General features: G+C 33.6%; 4 protein-coding genes across 4 annotated transcripts; 1 reads left to right on the forward strand and 3 right to left on the reverse strand.

The window, feature by feature from the left end:
• Positions 1-1,877: 1,877 nt before the first annotated feature.
• LOC122588868 (outer envelope pore protein 21B, chloroplastic-like) lies at positions 1,878-6,705 on the reverse strand. The gene is made up of 5 exons (XM_043761084.1): positions 6,467-6,705; positions 3,226-3,300; positions 2,951-3,103; positions 2,678-2,776; positions 1,878-2,133 (listed from the first exon to the last, which is right to left on the reverse strand). The coding sequence occupies exons 1-5, from the start codon at positions 6,650-6,652 to the stop codon at positions 2,050-2,052; spliced, it is 597 nt and encodes a 198-aa protein (XP_043617019.1). The 5' UTR covers positions 6,653-6,705; the 3' UTR covers positions 1,878-2,049.
• A 7,743-nt stretch (positions 6,706-14,448) lies between these two features.
• LOC122586757 (F-box/kelch-repeat protein At3g06240-like) lies at positions 14,449-15,472 on the forward strand. Its single transcript, XM_043758745.1, has 2 exons — positions 14,449-14,927; positions 15,058-15,472. Exons 1-2 carry the CDS (start codon positions 14,449-14,451, stop codon positions 15,470-15,472), a joined length of 894 nt encoding a protein of 297 aa, XP_043614680.1.
• A 2,619-nt stretch (positions 15,473-18,091) lies between these two features.
• LOC122589350 (putative F-box protein At3g23960) lies at positions 18,092-19,661 on the reverse strand. The gene has a single exon (XM_043761637.1). The coding sequence runs from the start codon at positions 19,535-19,537 to the stop codon at positions 18,287-18,289; it is 1,251 nt and encodes a 416-aa protein (XP_043617572.1). The 5' UTR covers positions 19,538-19,661; the 3' UTR covers positions 18,092-18,286.
• A 1,385-nt stretch (positions 19,662-21,046) lies between these two features.
• LOC122589456 (dolichyl-diphosphooligosaccharide--protein glycosyltransferase subunit 1A) lies at positions 21,047-27,751 on the reverse strand. The gene is made up of 10 exons (XM_043761749.1): positions 27,560-27,751; positions 26,163-26,207; positions 25,440-26,074; positions 24,842-24,989; positions 24,156-24,332; positions 24,010-24,078; positions 23,851-23,940; positions 22,691-22,849; positions 22,057-22,281; positions 21,047-21,448 (listed from the first exon to the last, which is right to left on the reverse strand). Exons 1-10 carry the CDS (start codon positions 27,656-27,658, stop codon positions 21,257-21,259), a joined length of 1,839 nt encoding a protein of 612 aa, XP_043617684.1. The 5' UTR covers positions 27,659-27,751; the 3' UTR covers positions 21,047-21,256.
• Between the last annotated feature and the right edge of the window lie 7 nt (positions 27,752-27,758).

Raw genomic sequence — 27,758 nt, forward strand, 5'->3', positions numbered from 1 at the left:
ATCTCTCATTTTGTGAAGTTGATACGTATAAATCTAATTGGTCAAAAGTGAAATGTGACAGTCCATCCAAAGATAACATTTAACTTTGATACAAAGACCGAAAAAATCTGCTGTGATTATACGGCTCTAAAGCCTCTAATGTATCTTAATAAGGTCAAGATAAATGGGTGAAACAATTATTATTACTATAAACTGTTGGAATAAACATGATTCGATTCGAGTGATAAAACATCCTCAATCGTCCTGTGGAACCTGTAAGAACATTAAAGCATAATTGCTATTGATTTCGGGTTCCCATAACAAGGTGATTGAGTAATAATGTGATGATAAATTCGGCTGAAACATGATGCACGAATTTAGAGAGGAGAGACACACGAATTTGTGTGGGATTATGTGTGTATGATTAACCTTAACTTAGGGATAATTACCCTCTATTTATAATGAGAGTAATTACACATTCAACCCTTTAGTATTTATACATTCAACCCTTCTGGTGTTTAATGTGTGTACCATTAGTCCTCTTAGTTACAATCACTTAATGGGAAACCCTATACTACGTCTCTAAGAGTAAATACGCCTATCATATATTTACTTAGACATAGGGATTTCAGTTATTGTCAATTATCATATCAGGAATGATACATGATCAGTGACGATCACACTAACGTGGTTCCAACATAAACAAGACTATACTTTCACATCGTAGAGTGTTTCATTTCATTACATGATCATCAGACCGTAGGTAATCACCCCTCAAAGATCACGTTTTTGTCTTTTTGGGTTGGAATTTTCTGATGTTCAAAATGAACGCTAAAATTTTCGTGAAAGTAAAATTCTAAGTGTGGGCCTTTTTATGTATCTACGCTTCACAATCTCGACACATCGAACAAAAAGTTCGACCAAAGTCTGCCTTTGTCAAAAAGGAAAAATCTCAACCTAATTCCACTTCGGCTTTGAGCCTAAAATCAATCTAATGACAAAGAAAACGTGTTCCTGGAAGGAGACAGGTTCTACATTGAAATGGGCAACACACTTGACTACTTGACTGGTTTATCAAGACAGACCAATTCTCGCAATATGCTTCTTAATCATTTGTAATAACCCAAAGGGTTTTGGGTTGAAGCTCACAATATGGTTTAAATCACTTCATAAGACATGGGCTATTTTCATCCTAAAAAAGGAGTCTTTTCTTTGCTTTTGTGATTGAAAACTTAGTCAACAACAATTATACCCACCCTTGGTTACTCTTTCTTTTGGGTAAGAAAATGAGGCCAGCAGGACTAGAACCCCTTAAGGTTACTTACAAACAGGTGATAATCAATGAGATCGATCCTGCTCAAACCCCTTAAGGTTACTTACAAATACGTGATAACCAATTAGATCTGTTGAAAAATGATTTTAATTTTCATTCTTAGCTTTAGTAGTAATAGAAAGTGTTCAGGTCAATAATGATTAGTTAGCTGTGTTGATATTGGAAGTTGCATATAACGGAGTTGATATCTATAAAGGATACATTACAAAGCTGGCGTCGTCAAGTCAATTAAGAGGGTAGTTGGATGTGTTATAAAACTGACCATCACAACTTGAAGTTTCAATAATCAATTTAGCAGTGTCCAGAAGGTATGTTTTCAGATAGCCAAGATCATTGAAATTTAAGAAGCAATAAAGAGTTGCTTTCAAAGGCAACTTATTTAACAGAACAAATGTAGAACTTCCTACACCTAAAACATACACCCTGTCACCATCTAACTTGGCCTCATATAAAGTAAGAAATAGAAGACATTAATCTCAAGAACTGGTCAGGAAATATATAGTTGGCTCATTAGATTATGGTTGTCATAATCCCTGAAAGCTTTAATATAGGATACACACTAGGATGAATGAGAAAAAGTAGCAGCATTATATGATAAAAGCTTGATAGTAATTTATAAAAATGAGTATACATTAAAAACCTGAATTAGGTCCTTTCAGTAGTGGACTCTACAAACCTACCCGAACTATCTGGTTTTCTCTTAAATCTTGCAATAAAAAACATACCAAATGTTTCACTCATAGGTTATATCTCACATTCCATTTGCCATTAGCATCAGCACTAAATGTCCAATTGTTTTCCCTGAACTGTACATATGGAACCTGCAAACACAAATTTAGTAAAGAAATGAGTTTTCCAAGATGTAACAAGCTGCAAAGGAGCTTTGACATATTGCAAGATCTAATTATATTACGAATCCTATTACGAGGCAGTACGAAGATATGCATACGTTAAAAGGGTGAGAGGTAAAGGTGGCAAACTGAGCCCATTTACTTGACAACAGGTTGTTTTGGGTTATAAGTTTCACATGCAACTGGTTATATAGTTTTAAAACTGCCAAAAATGCAAAGTGCCAAGCGGGTCAAACGGGGTGAAACTGATCCACGGTGTTTGCAATTGTTTTCAACCTCTTAAATCACTTTAGTCAAGCGAATTAGATGCCACTGTGAAAACGTATTTTAAGTCTTATCTAATAACTAGATATATAACTAACAGAAAAATAATTTAAAGGGGTCAATCAAACCCAACTTGTTTTGATCTGCATGAAAGGCTAACAAACATGCCAAACCCTCCATTTTGCCACCTCTGATAACTAGTGCATCTGACTCATGTGATGTGAAGCAACAAAGCATTAATGATCAATACCTTGTCCACAATTTCATAGCCAACTTTAATTCTTAAGTCTTGGTCTTTCTGAAAATCTAGAATGTTCCAAACCAATTCAGCTGCTCCACTTGGTGTTGGCTGTCAGAAATACAGGAGAGTATAAGAGAACCAAAAGTCCAAAACAATATCTAGAAAAATCCCTTCATGGTAAGTTAAACAATTGCGTCATAGTTTATTTATAGGGATTATGACAAAACACTTCTATTTAAAGATGACAACAATCCTCCCAAAACAGTACTACCAAACACCAACCTGCTTAAACTCTTTGTCCAGATTGCAACGTCCCTTAACTACGAAGTTGACAAAACGTTCCGGTGTTAGTGGAAATGCTTTTTTCCCACGCACAGTATAATGAAGCTTTTCCCGTCTATCATACTGTAGCCCGGCTCCAATCTTCGCTGACAGCTATAAACAGTGCATATAATGATCAAGATCCAGAAAACATAAATTAGGTAAGTAATAAAAATACAATTTCATGTCAAAGTTAGTTAAGTTCAGCAGACATAAAACAAGGTAAGATGTCGCACTTCAGGGGGAAAGTATCTCAAGAGTGCACTGAAGAAAGTCGGATATCCGACCTTTGTATCGAGTTCTCCATTAATCTGCAAAAGGGCAACAAACTATAAGAATATATACTAATCTTACGATAATGACCGTCAAAGTTTGAGCTGAAACAGTTATATGCTAAATAGTCGGCTGATATGCACTGATAATAGATAAAAAAAAATCAAGGAAGTTTCAAAAAATGTATCTGGAATTCTGGATGACTAATTAGCTAATAATAAACAAATACATGTCATGAATATAAAGACAATATATCAATTTGTTAGCACCTAAGTGTACTCAGAGTCTCAGATTACCTGACCTTCAACAATTTAAATCAGCATTCAACCCCAAATATGTTTACTACTTCAGGTTGCAATCCAGCCAGATATCAAGGTCCATCTATTCTATACATCTGATAAAGCATTCACTTTGGGGATACCCAAAATTTTAAGGCAATGGTCTTGAAATTAAAAATGGAGAATCCAAACCCCATCATCTGCTAAAAAATTTCAGTTCCTGGATCTCACAGGCCTATAACCGAATGCTATTATTCTTCCCACTTACTATTTAAAGAAACCCACAGCTAAATATATAGACACTAACACATGATGAGATGGGTCCAAGGGCCTGCTGCAAGCCTCACAAATACTAGATCCCGTTATTCACAATAAATAAACCCTACTAAAAGTTCCAAAAAAAAAACTTCTACCATAGAAGTGCTCAAATATCAAAAGACTAAATGTCTATACGAAAGCTAGAAGTAAGCTAAAAATAACTGGAGTGCAAATGTGCAATAGTTCACACAATGTCAATAGCAAACAAGCAATCATCAACATTGTTGAGCGTGATTTAAGTCATTAGACCATGTGGAGACACAGGTAACATATGATAATAATTTATAGATAATTGAATGACTAATAAGTACCACCTTGAATTTTGTTTACGCATAAGGCACTTTGCATTATGCATGAATCCTTCATGTAGATAGACGGGCAGTGTTACTATAACGATTTATATATATTTGACTAATCAGTACCATTGCAGATTTTAATTTGCGTATAAAACACTATATATTATGGAAAAATCCTTAATATTTGCAAAACATAAACATTTTTTATATTCTTACAGGTTATATTCATTAGTATTAGGTTTATTATATTTATTTCATATACTTTGTATACTTGTATTGTAGTAACATTAACATCACATGGTTATTAACATAACTATATTGATATTTGTGAAGCAGATATTTAAAATTAATCATAAATATAAATATATAATTTTAATAATTGTCTAGTCAATTAATAGATGTAAATGTAGTTTTTATAATGTGAAACAAAAAAGAAACACATCACATTTAAACATATTAGTGCCAACTTCTCAAGGTTAATAAAAGTCTACTAAAAATGGTTATAAACTAATAAGCTTGGTTTTAAAATACAAAGACGCACATAAGCGACAAGGTCCATTTCAGAAGCGCATAGTGCAAAAGAGGCGAGCTTTTTGTACACAAGGTGCACACTTATGAAATAAAATTTATAAACTACGAGTATTTATATAGTATTTATAACACAGAAAATACCAAAACACCATCATTAAGAGCCTCGTATTAGTCCAGCTTTGATCATATTTGGTTGTTTGTAAAGAAACCCCCAAAAGATTGTTGGCATCGTTGAGGAAGAAGAGAGAAGAGATAAATCTTGTTGAGAAAGAAATGGAAAAAAATTTACTTATTAAGGAAAAAACTCATGTTGTGTACAAAAAGCTCTAAGGCTTGCGCCTAGGTGACGCTTAAGTCCAAAAAGCGAGTCCTTTTTGTACACCCTGCGCCTTAGGTACCAAAAAGCTCAAAAGCTTGCGCCTAGCGCTTAAGCGCGCCTATGGTGCAGTTTTTATAACCAAGTAAATAAGTTCAAAATGAGTATAAACTAATAAGTCAAAGTGTGAAAATGATAAAATGAAACACGCATTTGCATTAATTTGCCCTGATAATAACAAAATGAAGAATAACAAACTGTTATCTCTACACCCAAACTAAATCAAAAGAGAAAACTACAAAGATATTTCTTACCCTAAGCAACAGACCATTACATAGCGTATTGAAAATTACATTGCGTTTTAAATGTTTCCAAGATCAGAGAACACATTTGAAGATAAAGTTTATTAAAATATAAAAAGTTAGTTTTTCTTTTTTAAGAAACATGGGGTCATTATTAATTTTGAAATTTTCTTTGGTTAGGAGAAAGAATAAGAAGTTTGTTTCTATATTAATTGAAACAAAATGGGGAAATCATTAATTGTTTGAGGACAGGGATTCCAAACCACTCTTTCCCCTTCGAAAGAGCGTTGTTGAAGCTACGTTTATCTATACTATATTATAAAGCAATTTTCCTCTATATTTTAACATTGAACTTTAATTTTCAATATTGATTTTAAGTTTCAACATTACTTCCCCAAAATGTCCATCCTATCTATTCTATATTTACCTAGAATAACTATAATACCCTTTCTATCTCTTCAAATCTGAACTAATCATTTTTTTTCTCTCTCCTCCATAAATCATTTTATTCTTCTAATTCATTAAAAATCTTTTATCTCAAAAACCTTACATCGATAAACTATAAATTATATGGGCGTTAAAATTTCATGCTCTTTCATTAGAGTGGTCATTTGATATACTTTCGACGAATTTTTAAATCCGAGGGCGGAGCCCTACCGGGAGATCACCCCATCACCTCCATCACCGCCGCAACGCGCGTGTACCGTTCTCGAGATCTTTAACGGAGCAAAATAAGTTCAATTACAATCATATACGAGCTTATTCAAGCTCTCAAGCGTAACTAGAAAACTGGTGCTTTTTTCTTCTTCCAAATAATAACCAAACAATACTCAGAGCATCAAGCTATAGCAATAATAAACACTCGAGTTTACGCTCCTACAATAATAAATACTATTAAACGAGCCGAGTCCAGGTTTCCTCCAGTTAACATCCGTAATTAATTTGAATATTTAACAGCTTGATGTTAAATTAATTACCTAAAAGTTGGAATATATAGGGATGTAAAATGTTACAGAAATGATACAGTAAACCCTATTACAATATACAACTATAATTCATATATAAAAATGTAGGATAATAATTATAACTATATTTATATTAAAAGATAAAAAAAAAAAAAAAAAAAAAAAGAAAAAGAAAAAAAGAGAATAGTAGGTAGGTACCTGAAGGCGAGTGTTGGAATCGATACGGAAGTGTTGTTTGGCGTGAATTTTAAGGGCGGAGGTATCGCCGCCGCCGAGGTATCTACCGATGGTTGGTTGTGACTTTTTGTTGCCGCCGCTGCCGCGGTTGATTGAATTCACTCTCAATGCGGTGGAGTCTCCGCCGTATCGAAGCGATGTCTCCATTTTCGAAAGAAAAAAATTGATGGATTGAGTAGTGTAAAATTTTTTAAGTAAAACCCTAAAGACAAAAAAATATACCAAGTTTTATTATCTTTTCTTATCTAGTGTATTCTTTTTTCTTTTCCAAAAACATCTCCTCTTATATATAAATAGAAAAGAAAATTATTTTTAAAAAACTAATTTACTTTTTTAAAAAAATTCAACATGGCAAGCTTGGTTTTTCCTACACTTATACAATGACATCATTATTATGTTTTTTTTAAATCATACCTATCAATTAAAATAAAATAAAAATTACTGAACTTAATTCTCTACCTCTATTTTTTTCGATTAATCAATCCTCATAATTTATCAAGAACTTTGATTCTATTTAACAAGATAACAAGATCAAACAATTAATTGGTTATTAAAATTGGGTGAAGATTGATTGGAAACAGATGTTACATACATACATATTTATTTATGTTTTTTAAGTATATCTTTATTCATAATGGGGAGAAAATACTTTGCAAAAAAGGTAATGTTTATTGAAACTTTAATCGATATTCCATCCTTGCATATTTATGTTCCATTTTTTTGGTTTATTGTTAATCATAATTCAGGAATCATGGTTTGCAACCTATTTGATGAAATGTCATACATCGTTAAATTTTGGTCTTTATGTCAAATAAGTGGATAATACTTTATTGGATGGTTTTTTAGGTTCTTTCTCTATCTTATATGCCAATAAAACAAGAAGTTTTACTGAATCCTAAAATCCATGTACTCAACTTTATTCAGGTGATTCCATAAACTTGTAATTTATTTTACATTACTAATGTATGATTTTTACAGCATCTTGTATTGCTGAGAGCCAATACATGTGTTCATCCACTTCCACTTCTACAAGAATGCCACAACATGTGAACAAGCCTATTCTCTTTCTTAGGTAGTCTATTGGTAGTCTTTTGATTTTGAGATCATTTGCATCAATTAATACGGAGTATAAATTATACAACAATGCATAAGAATGTCGTTTGGGCTTCTGCTATTTTTTCTATATGTTCAATATTATGTCAGATTTAGATATACATATGATTTTAAACTAGAAAAATTTTATGATTATTACAGTTCCAAAAGATAAAGACTGGGCTTCACACAAGTGAAGTTATCCACAATCCTAGTCGAAGTCAACAGGATTATTTATGGTCACCATACTGGTTAAGTCACGTTCCTTTACCCCAATCCTTTCACACAAACTTTATTAAAAAGTGTAATCGAAGAAAATTATTATCTCTTATGTATATATAAAAAACAAAAGAAATGAAAGTAATTATACTACTTAACCTTTATATTTTCATATAAACTAGTTTTTTATTTATTAGTATACTACTTTGCTTGTAAAACTTATCCAAGTTTTAAATTTTCTTATACTATATATATATATATATATATATATATATATAGATAGATAGGGGATGAGAATATAAGACTGTTATGTACCTAAGGTTAGATGTGAGACACTCACATATTAAATTTTTAAACCATAAAAATTATGGGGGCCCATACATTTATTCATTAAACAATAAATAATAAAATTTTAGTATGTGATGGGTTCCATACCTAAGCTTAGGTGTCGGACAACCTTATATACCCTTTTTCCATATATATATATATATATACTAATAAACTAAAACAGGATTAAGATATTCTTGAAACGGCATGTGGCGTAATCATTGATAGACACATGTCCTTTTAATTAATTTATTTTATCAAATTAGTTTTTTTTATTTGTATATAAATTCAATTTTCTTATTAAACTTGGACATAAACTCTAACTCTTAGCTTATTAATAAAAAAGACATTATAAACTTATTTGACTAATCGTTTCTCGTTAATAAATTGTCTCTTTTTCTTTCTCAATTATTCAAGTCATATTCTTATATTATTGTTTATTATTATCTAGCTTCGATCATCGGTTATTTTAACCACAATTGATTTCATACTTCCGAATCATATATGAGGCATATTCAAAAAATTTTATCATACAATCTATATAACTACCGTATATCGTACGAGTATTAGGACTAGTATATATATATATTAATTAGTCCAATGGTACATAGTCTAAGAATCCAATATTAAGGAATCTTGATGAATTCAGGTTTTAAAGGTCCACATGAAGTTCAATGGTCAAGAATTGGACAAACACAAGTGTGGTTAATCAGAAACAAACCTAGTCGAGGTTAACGCTGGTTTAAATCACGTATTCTAATGCCCCAATTCCTCCAAGCAAACGGTCTATATGAAATTCAAAGGATGAAAATTGGGTTTGACACAAGTGAAGTTAACCACAATCCTAGTCAAAGTTACCAGGATTATTTAGGGTCACCACACTGGTTAAGTCACGTTCTTTTACCTCAATCCTTTCACACAAGCTTTATTAAAAAGTGTAACTGAAGAATATACATATATTTTTTCTATTTTACCAAACATAGTTCAAGATTACAGTAGATAAACATGGTAGTAAACATAGAAAGACAAATAACCAATAAGGGGAATATATCACTGCATCCATAAAATCTGCAAGTCAATCCATCTTTTTGAACACCAATCTAGATTATTTCTTGTTGAACTTCTTACCACCACTTCTTCCTTTGCTTTTCCCAAGAGTTGCACTGACATTTCCCTTCTTACGACCACCTCCTTTAATATTCTTCTCAAGATTTGCAGTGACATTACCCTTGGCACGTCTATATCTCTAATTTGAACAAGCTTCTTCTTCTTGCGTCCATCACATGTTCGTAGGTGATTCGTAGCAGTGGAGCTCATCTCCTCCCTAAATTCACAACCGTTTCACACAACTATTTCCTTATGTGTTACTGGACCCTTAAAGGTCAATCCTTTGAAAAGTTTAGCGGCCTCCTTCACGTACTTCAACCAGGCAGCGTAGGTCTCACCGATCTTCACACGCAAATTAATAGAAGAATATTATTATCTCTTATGTAAATTTATATATATAAAAACCGAAAGAAACGAAAGTAACACTACTTAACCTTGATATTTTCATATAAAACTAGTTTTTATTTGTCAGTACACTACTTTGCTCGTAAGAGTTGCGGAAGAATAGCTAAGCCATCTTACGGACATTACATATTAATAATTTTTTTTTCTTTCTAATGATTTTGATTTTAGAAGCAAAAAATGTGCCTCAATCCCCAATTTATAATCCGATTGTCACTATCTGATTATTAAACTAATAATTGACAAATCGAACCTTTTAATGGAAGGAAATGAAGTACGATTAAAGAAAAGTATTTACACAAGAACTTTACCCCCAACACAAAGACTTGAACCTCACTATCTGAGCATTATAACTTGACTCAATGGTGACTAGTAACTTAAAAGATAAATTGCATGAACTTCCTCTTGAAATCATGTAGCCATAGACTATGAAAGTCAACCTAATATTAAATTTAAAGAAGCACCAAACTAGCTAATCCTGCAACGGGTTACGACTCTACTTCTTAATACAACTAAAATAGTCCCAATCTAACTTTGTAGTAACTAGAATAGGGGTTGATCCCCTCACAATCAACCTCTAAAAATAGATATAAAAAAATTAAGAAAAACACTCGTAATGTTATCATGAGAACAAATGGATTGTAATAAAACATCATGAAACTTTACACAAAGTTAAATGGTTTATAAACGAACTTAACGAACTTTACACTCGTAATGCACCACCACTTAATCTGTTCGATATCCCTTTAAATTATTTTGCACCTGATTTTTACGGAACCGGTGAACCGGCACGAAACATCTCTCCTTATCCGATGCAAGACTTCTCTCCTTATCCAAGTTCTTCCCAACGGCCAGTTACAAATATGGGAAATGACGAAGGAGAAGACGAAGAAGAAGAAGGAGAAGAGGAAGAACCACGACAACAACAACAATATGCGGAGCCGCGAAGAAGTCGTCGAGTTCGTACCAATCGTCCAGGATGTGGAATGGGGGGGTCAAAGATAGATTATATTATGTATTTTTTTTGTTTTTATTAATAAATATTTGCAATTTTTTTAATGTTTTTATTAACGAATATCTGTTTTTCATAATGTTGTTTAATCGATATTTTATAAAAAAGAACAAGGTCAATATAAAACTTACATTAAAATAATACATATTCAAAATAACGATATAAAACTTAGATAATAATAATACATAAATTTAGATAAGAATAATACATATTCAAAATACTACATAAACATTTTAACCGAAACCGTCTTCAGCTTGCAATTTATAATATGTCGCGAAGTCGATTTTTTTGTCAATCTAACTTTAGCAATTTCTTAAGTTTAGAAGTTATTTCGTCGATACTTGGAACTTGGTAATGTTGTATCAAGATATTCGTTATGCATTTCTTCACTTATAATGATTCCGTTGCCCCTTTTCCTTATTTTTTTGATTTTCTTCTTATGCTCGAGCTTTCTTTGTTCCATAAGAAGCTTACAATCATTAATTTTGTGGTAAAGTTCATACCCGTCGTCTATATCCTCTTTACATTGCGCTTTCAATGCATGAAATGTTACCGTAGGTGGTGACGATGAGTAAGATGACGATGAAGAAGCCATAAGTTTTGTTTAAATAAACAAATGCTTAAAAGATGTGTATGTTACAAATGCTATATATAAACACCCGAATTATATATATATATATATATATATTATATTCGAAACCGGTAATCGAAATACCGGTTTCGAAATCGGTGCTTTGGTCAACTATAGTGGTCATCATTCGTAATGTGGCTTGTCACATCACTCTGCAAATGTGTGAAACCGGTAATCGAAATACTGGCTTCAAATGTACTTTTCCTGAAACTGATAATTCAAATACCGGTTTCGAGCCAAATATTCGAACCTGGTAATTGCATTACCGGTTTACCCGGTTGTATATTCTTTTTTTTCGAAAACTTGTTTGATAAAACACCCTTGAAAAACGACTGTTAAAATTTTTTTTTCCCATTTATAGCCGACTGGGCTACTGTTTACATAATATAGGTGGGTTTGGCTTTATAAGGATACGAGACATAATCGTTCGATTAAGTGTAAAAATGTAACGACCAAACTCCGTGTATGATAATATAAAAGTTATAAGATTTTTTTATTTTTATTTATATTTTTTTTACCCAGGTGTGCCACATGCTTATATACATGTGTCACATTTTTGAGTTAAAACCAGAATAGAAGCAAATATGTGCCACATATCCTGATTTTCAGTTTTCCATGTGCCACATCCATAGTGTATGTGCCACACAAATGACCCAAATCCGAACAGAACCTAAAATGTGTCACATACATTTTTTGTACGTGCCACATATTTGGGCCGAACAACAAAAAGACCCAATTTGACACTTGACTCAAATTGTAATCTTTCCAAACACAATTCTAAGCTTCATAACACTACATTTCAAATTTCAAACAAGTATTTGACATGAAATATGATAATTACAACCATTGTTCGACCAAAAGAATCAATGTACAACGAAACGGGTCGCTTACCCGAGTCATTGACCTACTAGATGCTTACAATACCATATACAATCCAAATAGCTAAAAACTTGACCTTATCACAGGTTTTATACCAAGATAGACCTGTTTTGACCAAAAATAACATGTATCAAGAGCCAAAAGGTACCAAAGGGATGTTCTACCCAATTACCCAAGATGCCAACCTTTGAGATGACAAAAGACTTCACTTGAACTTCACTCTACAACCTCCTTGCTCTTGCTACTACCAACTCCTATAAGAGAGTTAAACACTAAAATGTAAGCTACGCTTAGTGAATGCATACACATACAATCATAATCATGTCATTTCAACTTTGTGCATCAAGCACCATATAAGCCTTGCAAGCTAGCCTTTTCATACAAATCAAACAACATACATTCATTTTCAACATGGCCATGGATATTTTTGGCTAGTAGGAATTTACCCACCTACTAGCTCTTACATACAACATGACTAGTAGGAATTTACCCACCTACTAGTTCTTACAAACAATCAACTATGGGTCATAGGAATTTACCCACCTATGACCTCAATAACAAGAATATGATTATATGCATATACACTCACCTCAAACTTGGCTACTTGACACAATAAGGCTACAAGTTCAACAATTCAATCTTCAATACCTATTCAAGAATAAACACATATCATCTATGAGCTCCATGACTCAATTGCCTTACATGTAACTACTTGCATTTCTCAATTCTAACATCATGGTGTTTGGCTACTCAACACTTTTCCAACAAAATTCCAAATTCTCATAATAAAGCTTTATTTCTTAATCACTAGCCAAACACCATAAAACATAAGATTCTTACCATGGGGAATTTTCATTAACAACATCTCTTTCAATCAAATTATCCATTTATAAATCAAATTTAGTTAGGGTTTTACTTGAAAATCTCCAATAACAAAAACCCCCAATTCTAAAGCTAAGAATCCTAAATTTCAATAACAATTAAAACTAAGATTAAGGAAATAAATACCTCAAGAGTGAAAGACAAAGGATTAGGGTTCTCAAAATCACAATTCTTCCCCTTTTTCTTCCTAGAATTTTCGGCCACCACCACCTCCAATCAAACCCTCAATTTCAATTTCTAAGCTAAATGGTGATGATTATTGTTATTGTTCAAGGATTAAGATTTTTTAATTTATGATTGAAGATTCAATTGCATGTACTTTGGAAGAATTGAGAAAATAAGATATTTAGGTGAAGAGTAGAATTTTGAAGTGGGAAACTATGAGTCATAAGGAAGATTTGGTTGGCTTATTTCATGATAGCCACGTCCCATTCTAATTTTTGTGGGTAAAATACCCGCTAGCCACTAAAGTTCCAACTAAATTAACCCCTTATCTCAAAACAAAATACTATGAAATTAATTTAATGCCAAAACTATGAAAATGGTTAATTTTCTTTTACCTTAAAATATTGGGGTGTCACAAAAAAGTTGTAAATTTTATATCAAAAGTTAACCTTTCTATACATATTTATAAAATAAATTGTCTTCCCTCCTTAAAATTTTAAGAAATTAATATGTTTAATTTAACCCCATCTTAATATATTCTTATTTTCATTTTATAGTTGAAAACCTCAAAATACCCTTGTGACTTATTCATAATGTTATTAGAAGAAATCTCAACCACTTATTTTTATTTTCTCTCCTCATATCTCAATCAGTAATTTTTTTTTCTCTCTTCCATTAATCATATTATTCTTCTAATTCATTCAAATTTATCTCAAAAACCATACATTGATAAGTTATAAAAATTATATGGATGTTTTTAAAGTTTCATTTTCTTTCATTAGATAGGTCATTCTATATACTTTCGACGGCTTTTTAAATCCAAGGGCGGAACCCGTACAGCTAAGACATTTGACTATCACACTCTATGACCTATCACATCTTATGACCTATCACCCCACCATCTCACCGTTGCAACGTGCGGGGACTTTCTCTCGTAAATTTTTATGGTAAGTATATAACTAGTTTAAGCAGCTTAACTAAAATTCAGAGAAAAAACTCGTTAGTTTTCTACATTACTTGTGTTTAGAAGGTGGGAGGTAATATGTATGATTAGGGAATATGAAATCTTTATAAAAGGTTTCTTTTAACTTATTATTATCAAAGATACGTATTGATCGTATTGTAAACAATTAATCCGTAGCATCCTATTTAACAGGCCGGATTAGCAAAAACCTTTTGAACTTAATGATAAACCCTAAAACAAGAACATCAGCAACATTATTCGACATGACAGATGATGATGATCGACAACAACCTCATAAAGCAGCAAATAAATCAATATCAATGCCAACCGAAATCATGGAAGAGATCCTGTTAAGACTTCCTGTCAAATCCATTCTCCGATTCAGAATAGTTTCGAAACAATGGCACTCTTTCATATCCCATCCATCCTTCATCAAACTCCACTTCACTCTCTCCACATCCAAAAACCTCCACACCTCCCTATTGATTGCTGGTTTCGACTGGACAAGCAAACGACAGTTTCTCGGTACTGCCCCTCATAACGGTGGACCTGTCATGGCATTTTGGAACGATTATCGTATTTTTATTAATTCAAAACCCCAACATCTCAATGGTTTAGTCTTATTTACTACCAACGGATTCATTCCCAATACTAATCACCCTTATATTTTTAATCCTAGCACGCGTAAATCTTACAAGCTGCCTGTCCCAATTAGAACTGATTATAAGGATGTTGAAACCTTGTACTTTTTTGGTTTTGACGAGTCCATAAACGAGCATAAAATTTTGAATATCACGATTTTTTTATCCCTACTTACCTACAACTACTGATCCTGAGTTTATGATTTTTTCTTTGTCAAATTATTCGTGGAGAAAGATTGATGTGGAACAGCTTCCTGTTGATATGACTATGGCGATGTATTGCAACCCTGGCTTCATGAGTAGTAGTGTTTGTGTTAATAGTGTAATACATCTGATGTTCAAAAGTGGATCTAATGCAATCTTAGCATTTGACTTGAAAACGGAGGCGTTTTCTACAATTAACCTTCCATTTGACTTCAATTCAGACGATAATTTGACAAAGGAATCCCTCATAAACATCAATGGCTTGTTAGGAGTTGTTTGTGTCAATAAAAGCAAGGAATTACATATCCGGATATTACAAGACAATGAAAATCGTAATTGGGTTAGAGAAACTGTTCCTTTATCCGAGCCATTATGGAATAGTACTTTGGGTTGCCCTTACCCATTAGGTTCTACGAATTTGGAAGAGATCGTGTGTTCCTGAATAACGTTGTCTGACAATGTGATGAGTTTACGTGTCTATGACGTGAAGATTCTGTATTAACTTGGTAAAATTTACTCTTGGTGATAGATTTCTACATTCCAACAGTAACAAAGTAGAATTTAATCAAGTTATAAGTCATGTTGAAAGCATGTTTACCTTTAAGAGAGGAATAAAGTGAGGACTTATTAGTGTGCAATGATCAACTGATTATCCCTTAAGAAGGATACTAAATGTTTTGTTTGATTAGATATAGCATGTTTTAAGAAAGATAGTACTGATTAGTCTTGATTCTTATATCATGTTTTTTTTATTTGAATATATATTATTTAATGAAATTATATAAGATGATCTTCTTGTAAGCATGTGTATATCTGAACTAAGATAATCTGCATCTCCGGAGTTTAAAGTCTATTTATGGTTTTTTTTCGAGCCATTGTGGAATTTTCTCATGAGACTCCACCACTGTCGTTGTGTGTTTTAGCATAAATAAAATTTTCTCATAACCTGCATCTGTGGAGTTTTATAAACGAAGAAAGAATAACATGACACAATAGATAAAATTTTCCCAAAGGATAAACCAGTAGAAGCCTGCCCGCGTTTTGGAATATGGAACACAACTAAATTATCATTGATAGTGTGCCATCGGTGCCACTAGGGTAATCCAGGTCATAATGGGTTCAGATTGAATGATTCTTTTTCAAGTAACCATCAATAATGATTGTGTTACTTACAAGAATGATCTAAACTATTGAATAAAATGATTTCGAATGTTGGATATGCATTGAAATGGACTTCTAATATAAAGTGTGACAAGTCAACCCAACCGACCCATTACCTAAACTGCTCCAACTGGTTCCTATTGCCACATTCAAAATCCCATGAAATCTCCTGACTAACATCAATCTACTGAACAATCAACCATTGCATGATTCAGATGAGATGTAAAAATGCATATTAGGCTAACAGAGCATCATACCTTGGATAATATATGTGCCGCTTGAGGAGAAGATAGTAGGAAAGTCAAAAGGGGCTTACATTCTTTGAATTTTTAGAAACATCTTGCAATAATAGGAGACACTTTTAAAAGCCATTCTTTTAAAAGATTAAGAGTAAAATAGTAAATTGTACCGATTTATGGCTTCTAGTCTTCATATCATAAATAGGTACTGATCACATCCTTAGACAACTTTCTTAAGAAAAACACAATCTCGTCAATATTATTAACATAATAACGTAATCAGATGGATAAGCGCATTCTGTTTCTGTTTATGACTCAAAGAGCTTTACGGTTCTTCTAACGCCAACACGATTGTCATAATCTTGTAATATCCTAAAATGCATTTGGTTGGTTTCTATAACACGATCATGAGAAAAAAAATCCCTACAGCCCGTTCATTTTGATAATGTAAGGCTGATTCAGTTTCATCATCCTAGTGCCAGTGCTAGTAAACCAAGTGGTACACCATTTGGAATAGCCTCTAAAAGTCTCTGAATGCTAGGAATAATTATGAGTTTCAACCGTCTTATAAATAACACTGCTAACACAAACACTACATATGGGTCCTTAGTACTACTTCTTCCCACTAATAAGATCAACCAAAAGCTTCAAAAAATAAACAAAGAATAAAACATAAGTACAAGTTCAATGTTGATGGAACCCAAAGAAGTAACTACGAGGAACAAACTTGATATCCGTAGTAGGAACGGGGAGTTTGAAAGCCTTAAAGAAATCTGTTTCTAACAAATCGATAGAAAGAGAAAAAGACTAACCTGTTTAGATGTTGGGCAGAAGTGGTTAACTCACTATCAGTACAAGAAGCGTTGTCGAGTGTGACTAGAAGAGTGATGAGTCCACCATCTTGAAGTGTGGATAAAAAGTGTTGTTTGTTAGTGGCTGAACCATAGCTGCAGACGAACAAGGAAGTGTGGCAGCCATGGATGGTGGTGCACATGAAGTGAAATTGGAGGATGAAGGATGAGAAATACGAGATAGCCATTGTCTGGATACTGATTGGAAGTCTTGAAAAGATCTCTCGAGTGATTTCATCCAGGAATAATGAAATATTTCTTTCAATATAGGCTAACTCAGACCTTAAAAATTAAGCAGAACAAGATGAAAATGAAACGGAGATTAATGACTTGTATATAGTTTAAACCTTGCAAGTTTCCAATGAACTTGTTATATTCATACAGCTTCTCACCAAGATTATGCAGAACTGCATTTATGTTATTAGAAGCCAAAGATAATGGTATGATAAATATGAATGTATAAAGGCTCAACAAAGAAATGACCTGATGAAACTACAAATTCAGACAGAAAAATTAAAAAAATAAAAAAACTGAAACTGGAGAATTAGCCCAGATCACATTTTATTTTAAAGTGGCATCAAAACAGGGATGGATTGGGTAAGGACTAGGGAGTCAAGATGGGTCAGGTTTGTCTTGAATCAGTTGATCATCAAATTTAACCACCTTCCAATTTTCCAACATAAAAAAGGATACATAAATTATGCCAGTAAAATGATGTCAACCATTTTACTTACACGATAATTAAAAACAATTTTCATAATAGTTAATCAAAGAAAATAAAAGCAGTATTCAAAGCATAGAAGCTTAATATAGTAAAATACGATTATACGATAAACAGAACGGTAGTTAACATCAGAAATCCTAAAACCATCTTAAGACCACCAGTACATGCGATAAAAAAATAAAGTAAAAACCTGACTGCATAGAAAAAAAAAGAGCATTTCCAAGAGCTTTCATCCGAGATAGACATTACCCAATGGAGCTACTTATCATGAAATTCATGGTTCATTCTTCTCTTAACGGCAAAACGCTTTCAACATAACTCCTAATTTGCTGAAACCACACTGAATTTGAATGCAGGAACTCATAAACCAGATTAAAATTTACTAGTTTGAAACTTTTAGTTTTCATGTCAAGGATAAACGCATTGACCATATCCCCAGACAGCCTACGGCAAGAAGAAACATAACTATGCACATCATAATACTGTATTCGCCTGAAAAAATCTAAATCAAACCAAGATTCAGGAACCATAACGGTTTCTCTAACCCAAACACGGTTTACATAGTCTTGTAAAAACCATATATGTATTTTGTTGGTTTCCATCACGAGATCATGACAAACAACTCCAAGTAGTCCCTTATCTATTATTAAAAAAGGAGAGTTGCCCTTCCGAGTATCCCTGCCGTGCCTGGTGAAACGTGTAGTTAATTCACGTGGAATAGCACCCTGAGGAAGGTTAATAATGGAAAACTTTTCGGTTGTCAAGTGAAACGCCAAGATTTGATAACTTGCATTAAGCATGAAATACATGACACTATTAACACAAACACTATGTTTGATACGACGAATTATATGTGGACGAGGAAAAAGCTCCTCCAAATCCACAGGAATCTGTCTCCAAGAACCAGTCGACAAAGAGAATATCATAAACCCGATAGCTATGGGGTGTCGAATACTACTATAGCAGGTACACAAAATATTATGCTCATTACTAAACTCATCAAACCCAAAAAAGTAAATCGGAAAGTCACGATTAGGGGGAGGAGGGACTTTAAAAACCTTACGAGTGGCCGGGTTTATAACGAAACCGGAACTTCCATATATAGGAACATTTCTAGAAGTGAAAAAAACTAACCCATTGAGATGTTCAGCATCACTGTCATCATAGTGACTATCATGGAGTGTGATGAGATGAGTGACGGGCCCACCATCAAGAGGTGCCGTCAGAAAGTGTCGTTCCTGGGTGAGTTTGTCAAAAGCGGATATGAAAAAGGATGTGCGGTCGTGGGTGGCGAGAGAGCGATTGAAATGCAATTTGGGGAAACAAGGATCATGGGAAATGAGGGATAGCCAATGTTTGGATACAGATCTAAATTGGAGAATGGGTTTGATTGGGAGTCTTGAAATGATTTCTTGTATGATTTCATTTGGGAATGAAAATCTTTTATAGGCTGATTCATTGTCATCTTCTTGTGTTAGGGTTTCCATATCCATTAACTTGGGGGAGACAGACAGTGAGACAGGCAAAGGCATGTGGTGGCTGTAATGTAGGGTTTTTCTCTATTTTGAGTTAGGGTTTCCGACCACCTTTTTACTAACCCGACCATCCCTTTGGCAGTGACCCCTTTAGCAACTTTAGCAACGATATCGCTACCAAAGGTAAGTGTCTGAAAAAGTAGTGTTTGTACACTATTTTTTCCGGCCGATCAAAAGACTTGTGTAATATTATATATATATATATATATTATTTTTTTTGAAGAAAACAAAAACTAACATAAAAAAACTGAAAATAAATATAATAAATAATAATAACAATAACATATAAATACTTGAATATCGTTGCTAAAGACACATCGGAATGGTCGTCAGAAAGGGTCATCGAAATGGTCACTAACTCAATGAAAGGATATAAGAAAGGTTTTTTTGTTTAATAAAAATAAATTGATGGTGGGGTTTAGGGTTGATAAAGAGATAGTAAAAATTGGTTGGTAGGACCATTTATTATAATTTGTTTTAATCAATGAACCTTTTAACAGGGATATCGCTGCTAAAGGTTGGAGTTAAAAGTCAAAAGTTCAGTAAAAACACCTAACAGTCTTGTTTTTCGTACAGCACCTTTAGCAGCGATATCGCTACTAAAAGGGGTGGTCGGGATAACAAAAATAAATGGTCGGAATAGAATCCTCGATTTTGTGGGATGGTATAGCTTCAATATGCATATTATTCTAAAAATTTCATTAGCACTTTCAAACCATCACAAAGGGGAAGTGATAATCGTACCACATTTTTTTATGCATTTACCACACTGTACATATTTTATAACATACCGTATAAATATGTAATGCATCACAGTGGTAAATTAATCAAGTTCTTAGGTACGAATATCACTTCCCATTACAAAGCCCTACCACAAACACCATTTCTTTGGTCGTAATTCGTAAATAGTAGCCGGCAAAACCCCAAGTAAAAATAGTATTTCGAATATTGTTTAAGACGAGGAGTTGAAGTTCTCAATCAAGTTTGACAAAGATGGTTGAGCACCTGAATTTATAATCCTGTTCCATACACATGAAATCAAATTTACCCTATCCAGCCTTTCATAAGATATGAAGGTAAGATGCAAGCGGTTTTACGTTTATCAAAGGTAGAAAAACGGTTCTTACAACTTTATATACAATGCAATAGAAAATTTGGTTGGTAGGTCACGAGTTCTTTTTTCCCATCATGCTTGCAAATAACAAGTGTTCTCGTACATACTAACATAAACATAGGGGTAAAATTAGTGTTGGTAGCCCGTAGCTGCACACATCCTACAGATCAACTTAATTACCCTGATAACTATAGAAAGTCTCATTGCTAAACTGAAACCATTCTTTGGTTATGCTATAGCAATGTGGTTATCCTGTAATTGACACCAACATGGAAGGGATAAACAGATAATCAAAAAATGTAATACCTTCAAACCTGTTGAATCATCAAGTAGGACAACAATATCACTATAAAGATAGAGTCTTCTGATGTATGGAAGTCCCCAAAGTCATATAATGTAATGACATAATTATAAATCTTAATATATATGAAGTTGGCTTCGCAATGTTTTTCAAAGAGAAAAATCTAGGTTCGTAAACTACTCAATTAAGGTCATCATAATGAGCAAAACATCTCCAAAATCCGTGAGAACTATCAATTCTATCAGCTGATACTACTTGATGAGTAACAAAGAAAAAATCTGAACAGAACCTACATCACGGGCTAGATATTTTCAACAAACTCAAGAAGATCATCCACTTCTTGTTTCAAGGCTGAGATCTTCTGCTGGATTGAAGCCACACGATTTTCAATATCTCGTCCCCCGGATTTCTTCTCATAAGATTCCACCACTGTCGTGTGTTTTAGCATAATCTTTTCTTGTAAATCTCTCTCCTTGACAACCAACTCCTCCACCTATGCACCAGAAAAGAAAGCTGATCATTTTTTTAGAAAAAAAAGGGGAAGAAAGAATAAGATGATACATGTTCATAAAATTAACAGAACAAAAAACTTTTCCCAAGAAAGATGAACCAATAGAAGCCTGCCCGCACTTTGGAATATAACACATAGCTAAATTATTATTGCTAGTGTGCCAACGACACCACTAGAGTGATAGGCTACAACAGGTTCAGTCGTTCAGATTGGAATGGGTCTTTTTCAAGTGGTCGTCAATAAGAGCTGATCCCGTTGAGTTGACCCAGTTTCAGATTAGAAGTCTTATTTTTTCAAATAATGAATGAATTACTTATAACAATTTAAACTATTGGCTAAAATGATTTAAGATCTTGTATGCATTGAAATGTAATTCTGACATGAAGTGTAACAAGTCGACCCAACCGACCCATTTGGACCCATTACCCAACTTGATTGACTGGCTCCTATTGCCATATCCAATATATGCTCCTGACTAACTATCTACTTAGCAATCAACATCTATGCTCCTGACTATCTACTTAGCAATCAACCATTGCATGATCCAGATGAGATGTATAAACGTAAATTAGGCTAACAGAGCATCATACCTTAGGTAATATATGTGCAGCTTGTGGAGAAGATTGAAGGAAAGCCAAAAGGGGCTTGGATTCTTTAGAAAGATCTTTCAACAAACTGTCAGCAGATTTCCGGACTGCTTTACAAGCTTGGACGTCACCTGTCCTAGAGAGTGCTCGTAACGAAGCTTCTAGCTTATCATGGATTGATAGGCACCGATTTATAACATCTTGGAGTTGCTGAATAGTTCCCAGAACCTGGAATCCAAAATCCAGAGAATTCATACAAAACAACTGTAATGTAAGTATGCAAACTGGATGTAGATCACAGGTGGCAATATCAACCCATTTAATTATGAATATGTCAACTTGCCGACGTTTAATCTTTAACAGGAAAGTGAGTTAACATATAAATAAATAAATAATTACCAAATCAAGAAACAGGTCGAAACTTAGCCAAAGTGTTTTTAATGCAAACACCTCTCTAAATTGTTTTATTCGAGAAATTCAATTCCTATTGTAATCACATAATTTCTTACTTTATATTTATCAGCTACCATAGTACTTATTTATACAAAGTAATTTGGATAAAAGTATTTTTGGTCGACCAAAACTTACCCATTCTGAACTATACTAATTTGCTACTTCTAATACAGTGTTCACGTACCTCATCCCATTGCAGTTTCGCCAGATATGAAGGAGAAGACTTTGAGATGGTAAAGTCAGCATGCATATAGATGATGCATGCAACAAATAGGGAGAAAAACCCAAATATCAACATCAATGGTTCTGAAAGTAATGAAAGGTTACTGAACCTATAGTGAACCTGAAAAGAGAAGGGCAAAAAAGTTAACTTTTCAGATATGAAACTGATCATCCTGTGGATTTAGTTGATTAAGTGTCTGGATACACTTGATAGTTGATACCGATTTTAATCATCCAACTAATTAAGGGACCAGAATACATTCAGTTTTATAGTGACTGCAACAGAACTAATCATCCAAGGGAAACTAAGAAGTACTTGTTATATGTAATAAGAACTCGGATGACTATTTAATATTAGTAATAAATAGCTCATAGAGAGTATTTTTATACTTTTTTAAGATAATATAAACAATTAGGTTTTAGAACTAGATACTTCACAAACAACATAAAACGATATTTTGAAAACAGGACCAGACAATGAACTGGGCAATCAGTATTTAACCGGTCGAACCGGTCCAATCTAGGTTGAACCAGCTACCATAGGAAGTATACATTACCATAACAATAACAAACTACCTTTAACTTTAACCCACCATTAGTTCAATAATATATTATTAAGTTATAACATTAATCATTCAAACATAATCGAATTTTAGCACAAAAAGTTAAACATGTCCAACACTAATATATAAAAGAATTACACTCAAATAAGGTTTTGTTCCTTTTATCTAACTAGTTACCAAAAAGTAACAAAAATAATAAAATAATTGACCAACTTTAACCGGTTTAAACCCGGTCAAAACCCGTTCCGGTTCCCCCAGGTTTGGTCCGGTTCGATCCGGTTCCTTACTAGCTCGAAAACCACCACATATGAACGGCCATTTTACAAACCTTTAATAAAAATGAGGTCTTTTATAAAGCTAGAATTTGTCAAAACACCGGGATCATCTAACTATCACAACTTCAAAGTTCAAACAACAAAAGCGCATCCAAATACTATCAGGTGAAACAAGTTCTATAACAACTAATTATCTGATTCTGGGCACCCAATACTGCATAATCAGTTTCAAAAAGAAAACTGAAACAACCTCTTAAATTCAAACATGATTTATGTAGGAATACCTGGAAATACTGGTTATGCTCTGGGACGACATTCACCTTCTCTACTACAATTGTGGGTCTACCAGCAATATCCAAGTGAGAATATTTTGTCTGAAAGAAGAAAACCATAAAGTCAACATATCATTTTAGTGGAAGCCTGCTAATATCTGGTTGCAGTACCTCTTGAGACTGTTTTACAGGGAAAGGAACTGAAACAGATAGATCTTTTGATCCTTCAGGCAGAACAACCTGCAATTCAAAAGAATATGAACCAACTAAGAAAAATGTAAGAAGGCTTAAAGTTAAACTTGAGCTTTCCAAAATACCTTTACAGTGAGGTTTTCAACGAGCACATCATTCATAGGTGAACCGAAAGTGAAATTAAGGAAACGGGTTCCCCCTGACTGAAACAAGTAGTCTTGAAGAGGCAAACCATACCCAATTGTGAATGAAGTTTTCCAACCACCAACCATAGGATACCGGGGTTCAATTTCGAGTAGTGTCTGTAAATTCATACAATACTTGGTAAGAAATTATATCCGTGGTGGTAAATGTGGCGAGTCAGGCAGGTTAGAAAACAGGTCAAAACAAGTAACTTTTGTACTGGTCAGGTTGGTCTAGATTGACTCCGATCCCTTTGTGTCCAGCCTTATATATACTTTTTTGTTGTAAGCTGGAGGTCTTTTTGGAAACTGTCTCTCTACCCGTGGGTAGGGGTGACTATCCAAGTCTCACCTCCCCATAACCCACATATACCAGTGGGAATGGGTATAGTTGTTGAAATATGATTGGAAACATTTTATTACATCAAGGATAACCTAATTACTTTAAAAATGCTTTGGTAGGTTTCAAACACTCTGGGAACTTTTGAAAAGTTTGACACATTTGACATGTTTCCTTTTTAGACAATCACATTTACTTTACCGGTCTGACCCGTTAGTATAAAACATATGAAATTGCCACCTTTAAAGAAAAGAATAGAACTGCCATTAATTTTCAATGAACATAATACCTTGCTTGAATCACCATATACATTAGATGTTGAAATATTTCCAATGGCATCCCTGTAATAAATAGAATGGGCTCTTGGGGGTAACATGGCAATAAGATTTCTGAATGCTGATGCCCCGTGCACATTCGGTCTGGTCTGGAAGTCCAGCCTAAGTAGAAAAATGGCATTGGCAAAGTCAAGCTTCAAGTCACCAAAAGAAATGTTGGAATATATGTTTTGACAGTGATTATGCATAATCAAAATCAGAAAATCAGTTGTAAAATAATCGGCTGTAGAAGATGGCATTTGGATAAGTTTTTACTGTCTGGATGTGGTAATGATAAGTAAATTCAGTTTTTAACAATAAACAAAACTGACATTCTTGAGAAAATAGATACATGACGATTGATTTGTGAGATAGAACTATGGAAGCGAAGTATCCTAAATTAGGTAATTTTATTTTACCCTTTACTAATCAATTTAATTACAGCTAGTAATCAGAAAACAAATATGTTTAGCCTAACACTAAATACTAAAATAATTATATAATCAATTGAAATCAAAAATACAAAGATCCCCATATAAAATAAAAAACAAATCACAAAATGTAATGTATTACCGTGAAAATTCACCAATGCTTTGGGCACCACCATGTATAAGGTTATAATGTTCAGTCACTTGTACATTTCCCCAATGCGAGATCTCTATTTCTCGCACCAACTCTTTTGCCACCGCAAATGGCTTATTACTTGGAAAGTGAACAATTACTGGCAAATATGACATGGCTGGAAGATTCTCAGAAGGACCATATTTGATATCCGATCCAGAAAACTTGGCGTTTTCAATCTTGGTATACGATTCTACACTTTCACTAGGCAGTTTGACGACAAGTGTTTGGTATTTAACGTTATAAGGTGAGGTAAAATGTGCGGTATCTTGGAACAAAAAGAGCTGAGGTTCAGCTTGAGTGATTTTCTCGGGAAATGGTCGTAACATATGAGTAAAAACCGCCAAAGCATCTATGTTCAAACTTTCTCCTTTACCCAGGGCCTTGGGCAGAGATGCAACATACCAAACCAGTGACGGTGGTGAATCAGCGGGCTGCTTAACTTCAAGGGGTAGATTTGTAGCAGAACCTCTATTTTTCCCTTTTCCTTCTGTACTAACAGCCACAAAAAGTGCCAAATTATCTGCTTGGTGTGAGGGGAAGGTGAAAGAGAACTCTGAAACCGGATCAGGACCAGTGTTTTCTACCTGCAAGGAATAGATAAAGCAGGTGTCAATATATAAAGGGTGGTACTAGAGATTCAGCCAAATTTTGACTTTCGGAATGAACACGCACCCTCAAGGTCAACGTCATCCGCACAATCTGCGAAGTCAAATCAATCTGCAATAACGGATGAGATGCTATCAGTCATTAGTTGCCATAAATAATATGGTAAAGTTATAGCAATAATTACAGCTCGTCTATTTGGCAGGTGGATTATTTACATAATTAATGATTCACATTCGGATATTCTCAATCTTATACCCTTGAAAACACATACACATAACGGATCAGGTGAGATCTGCCTGAGATCAAAATTTCAACTAGATCTTTAAGCATTCTAAATTAGTTGTTTTGGAACATACATATAAGATATTCCAGGTGATGTGAAGATTAATTTCGCATAATACATTAATACACACAAACAAAATCCACGAAAATAGAACTGCAAAGGTTTTGCTCACACTTATTCCACAGATGGTTAAACCTTCACATCGTCGACTTTACAAAACTATCACAATGAAAATTTTGAACATTATTTGTTTTAATGGACCAGACCGAATTTCACATCATCTAGAGTTTGTTATTGTGACTTTTGATCTTTTTTCTGTAATCTGAAAAAGAGAAATGATCTCACCTAAACACAACTATATGCTGTTTCTAAGGTGAAAGGTTAAAACAAACAAAAACCACAAGGTCGAGAACTACAAATTATAAGATCCTAAGAGCTTAAATGCCTAAAGACGGTGCTCAAGTCAGACATGCGATCTCCTGTGATCTTGGTACAGTCACATGGGGAAAAGTTATTAAGGTTCAAAATAGAACCAAGAAAGAGTTGAAAGCCACAAACTTTCCTTTAACAGATATGTAAGTGGATACGTTCATATGCATTCACATCATTTTTCCATATGCGAATGTACTTTATCACATTCAGATTAACACATAACTTTGTAGTTCTCGCAATTAACAACCTTTCGACTCTTATATATACATAAATGCATGTATATCTATATGTAACAGAAATTCAACTAATCGCCAGACTTTACAAACTTACATAATAATTCACATAAAAACATATCAGCAGAGGTTCAAACGAAAGTAAAACGGAAACAAAAGATTTACGATGTCTAATGATGTGAACCGATAAAGTCACCTAAGCGTTCTTTTTTATAAAAAAGACGAAACCTTTCGTTGTTTTTTACTTTCATTTTAACCTCCACCAACATTCGCACGTAAACGCATAAACTTACACGTAATTTTGCTTATTCTCGCGATCGTCGCTTTTGTTATACGAAACTAATGGTATAATCATATTTCTAACAAACTACTACTAAAATGCAAATAACAAGTTGAGCAAAAACGACTATAATCACACATAAATAAATAATAATCAAAATTACAAATCTTTATATTACTATAATTAGCTGAATACAACAAATTTAATTATAATAAATAAATAAATAAAAATTTACCCGGCGATCAAGCTTAGAGATGAGCAGATCGGAAAGCGCAGGTGCGAAATGTATGGCAAATATTAGTATTACAAGCAGATTAATTTTAAATTTAATCATTATTATTAATTAAAATAAAATTATATTTGAATGTAAATTAGGGTTTATGATGATTGATACAAAATTAGAAGAGACTGAAGTGTTTAATGTGCAGTAGAGG

Source organism: Erigeron canadensis, chromosome 2 (genome assembly GCF_010389155.1).
Source record: "Erigeron canadensis isolate Cc75 chromosome 2, C_canadensis_v1, whole genome shotgun sequence".
Taxonomy (NCBI): domain Eukaryota; kingdom Viridiplantae; phylum Streptophyta; class Magnoliopsida; order Asterales; family Asteraceae; genus Erigeron; species Erigeron canadensis.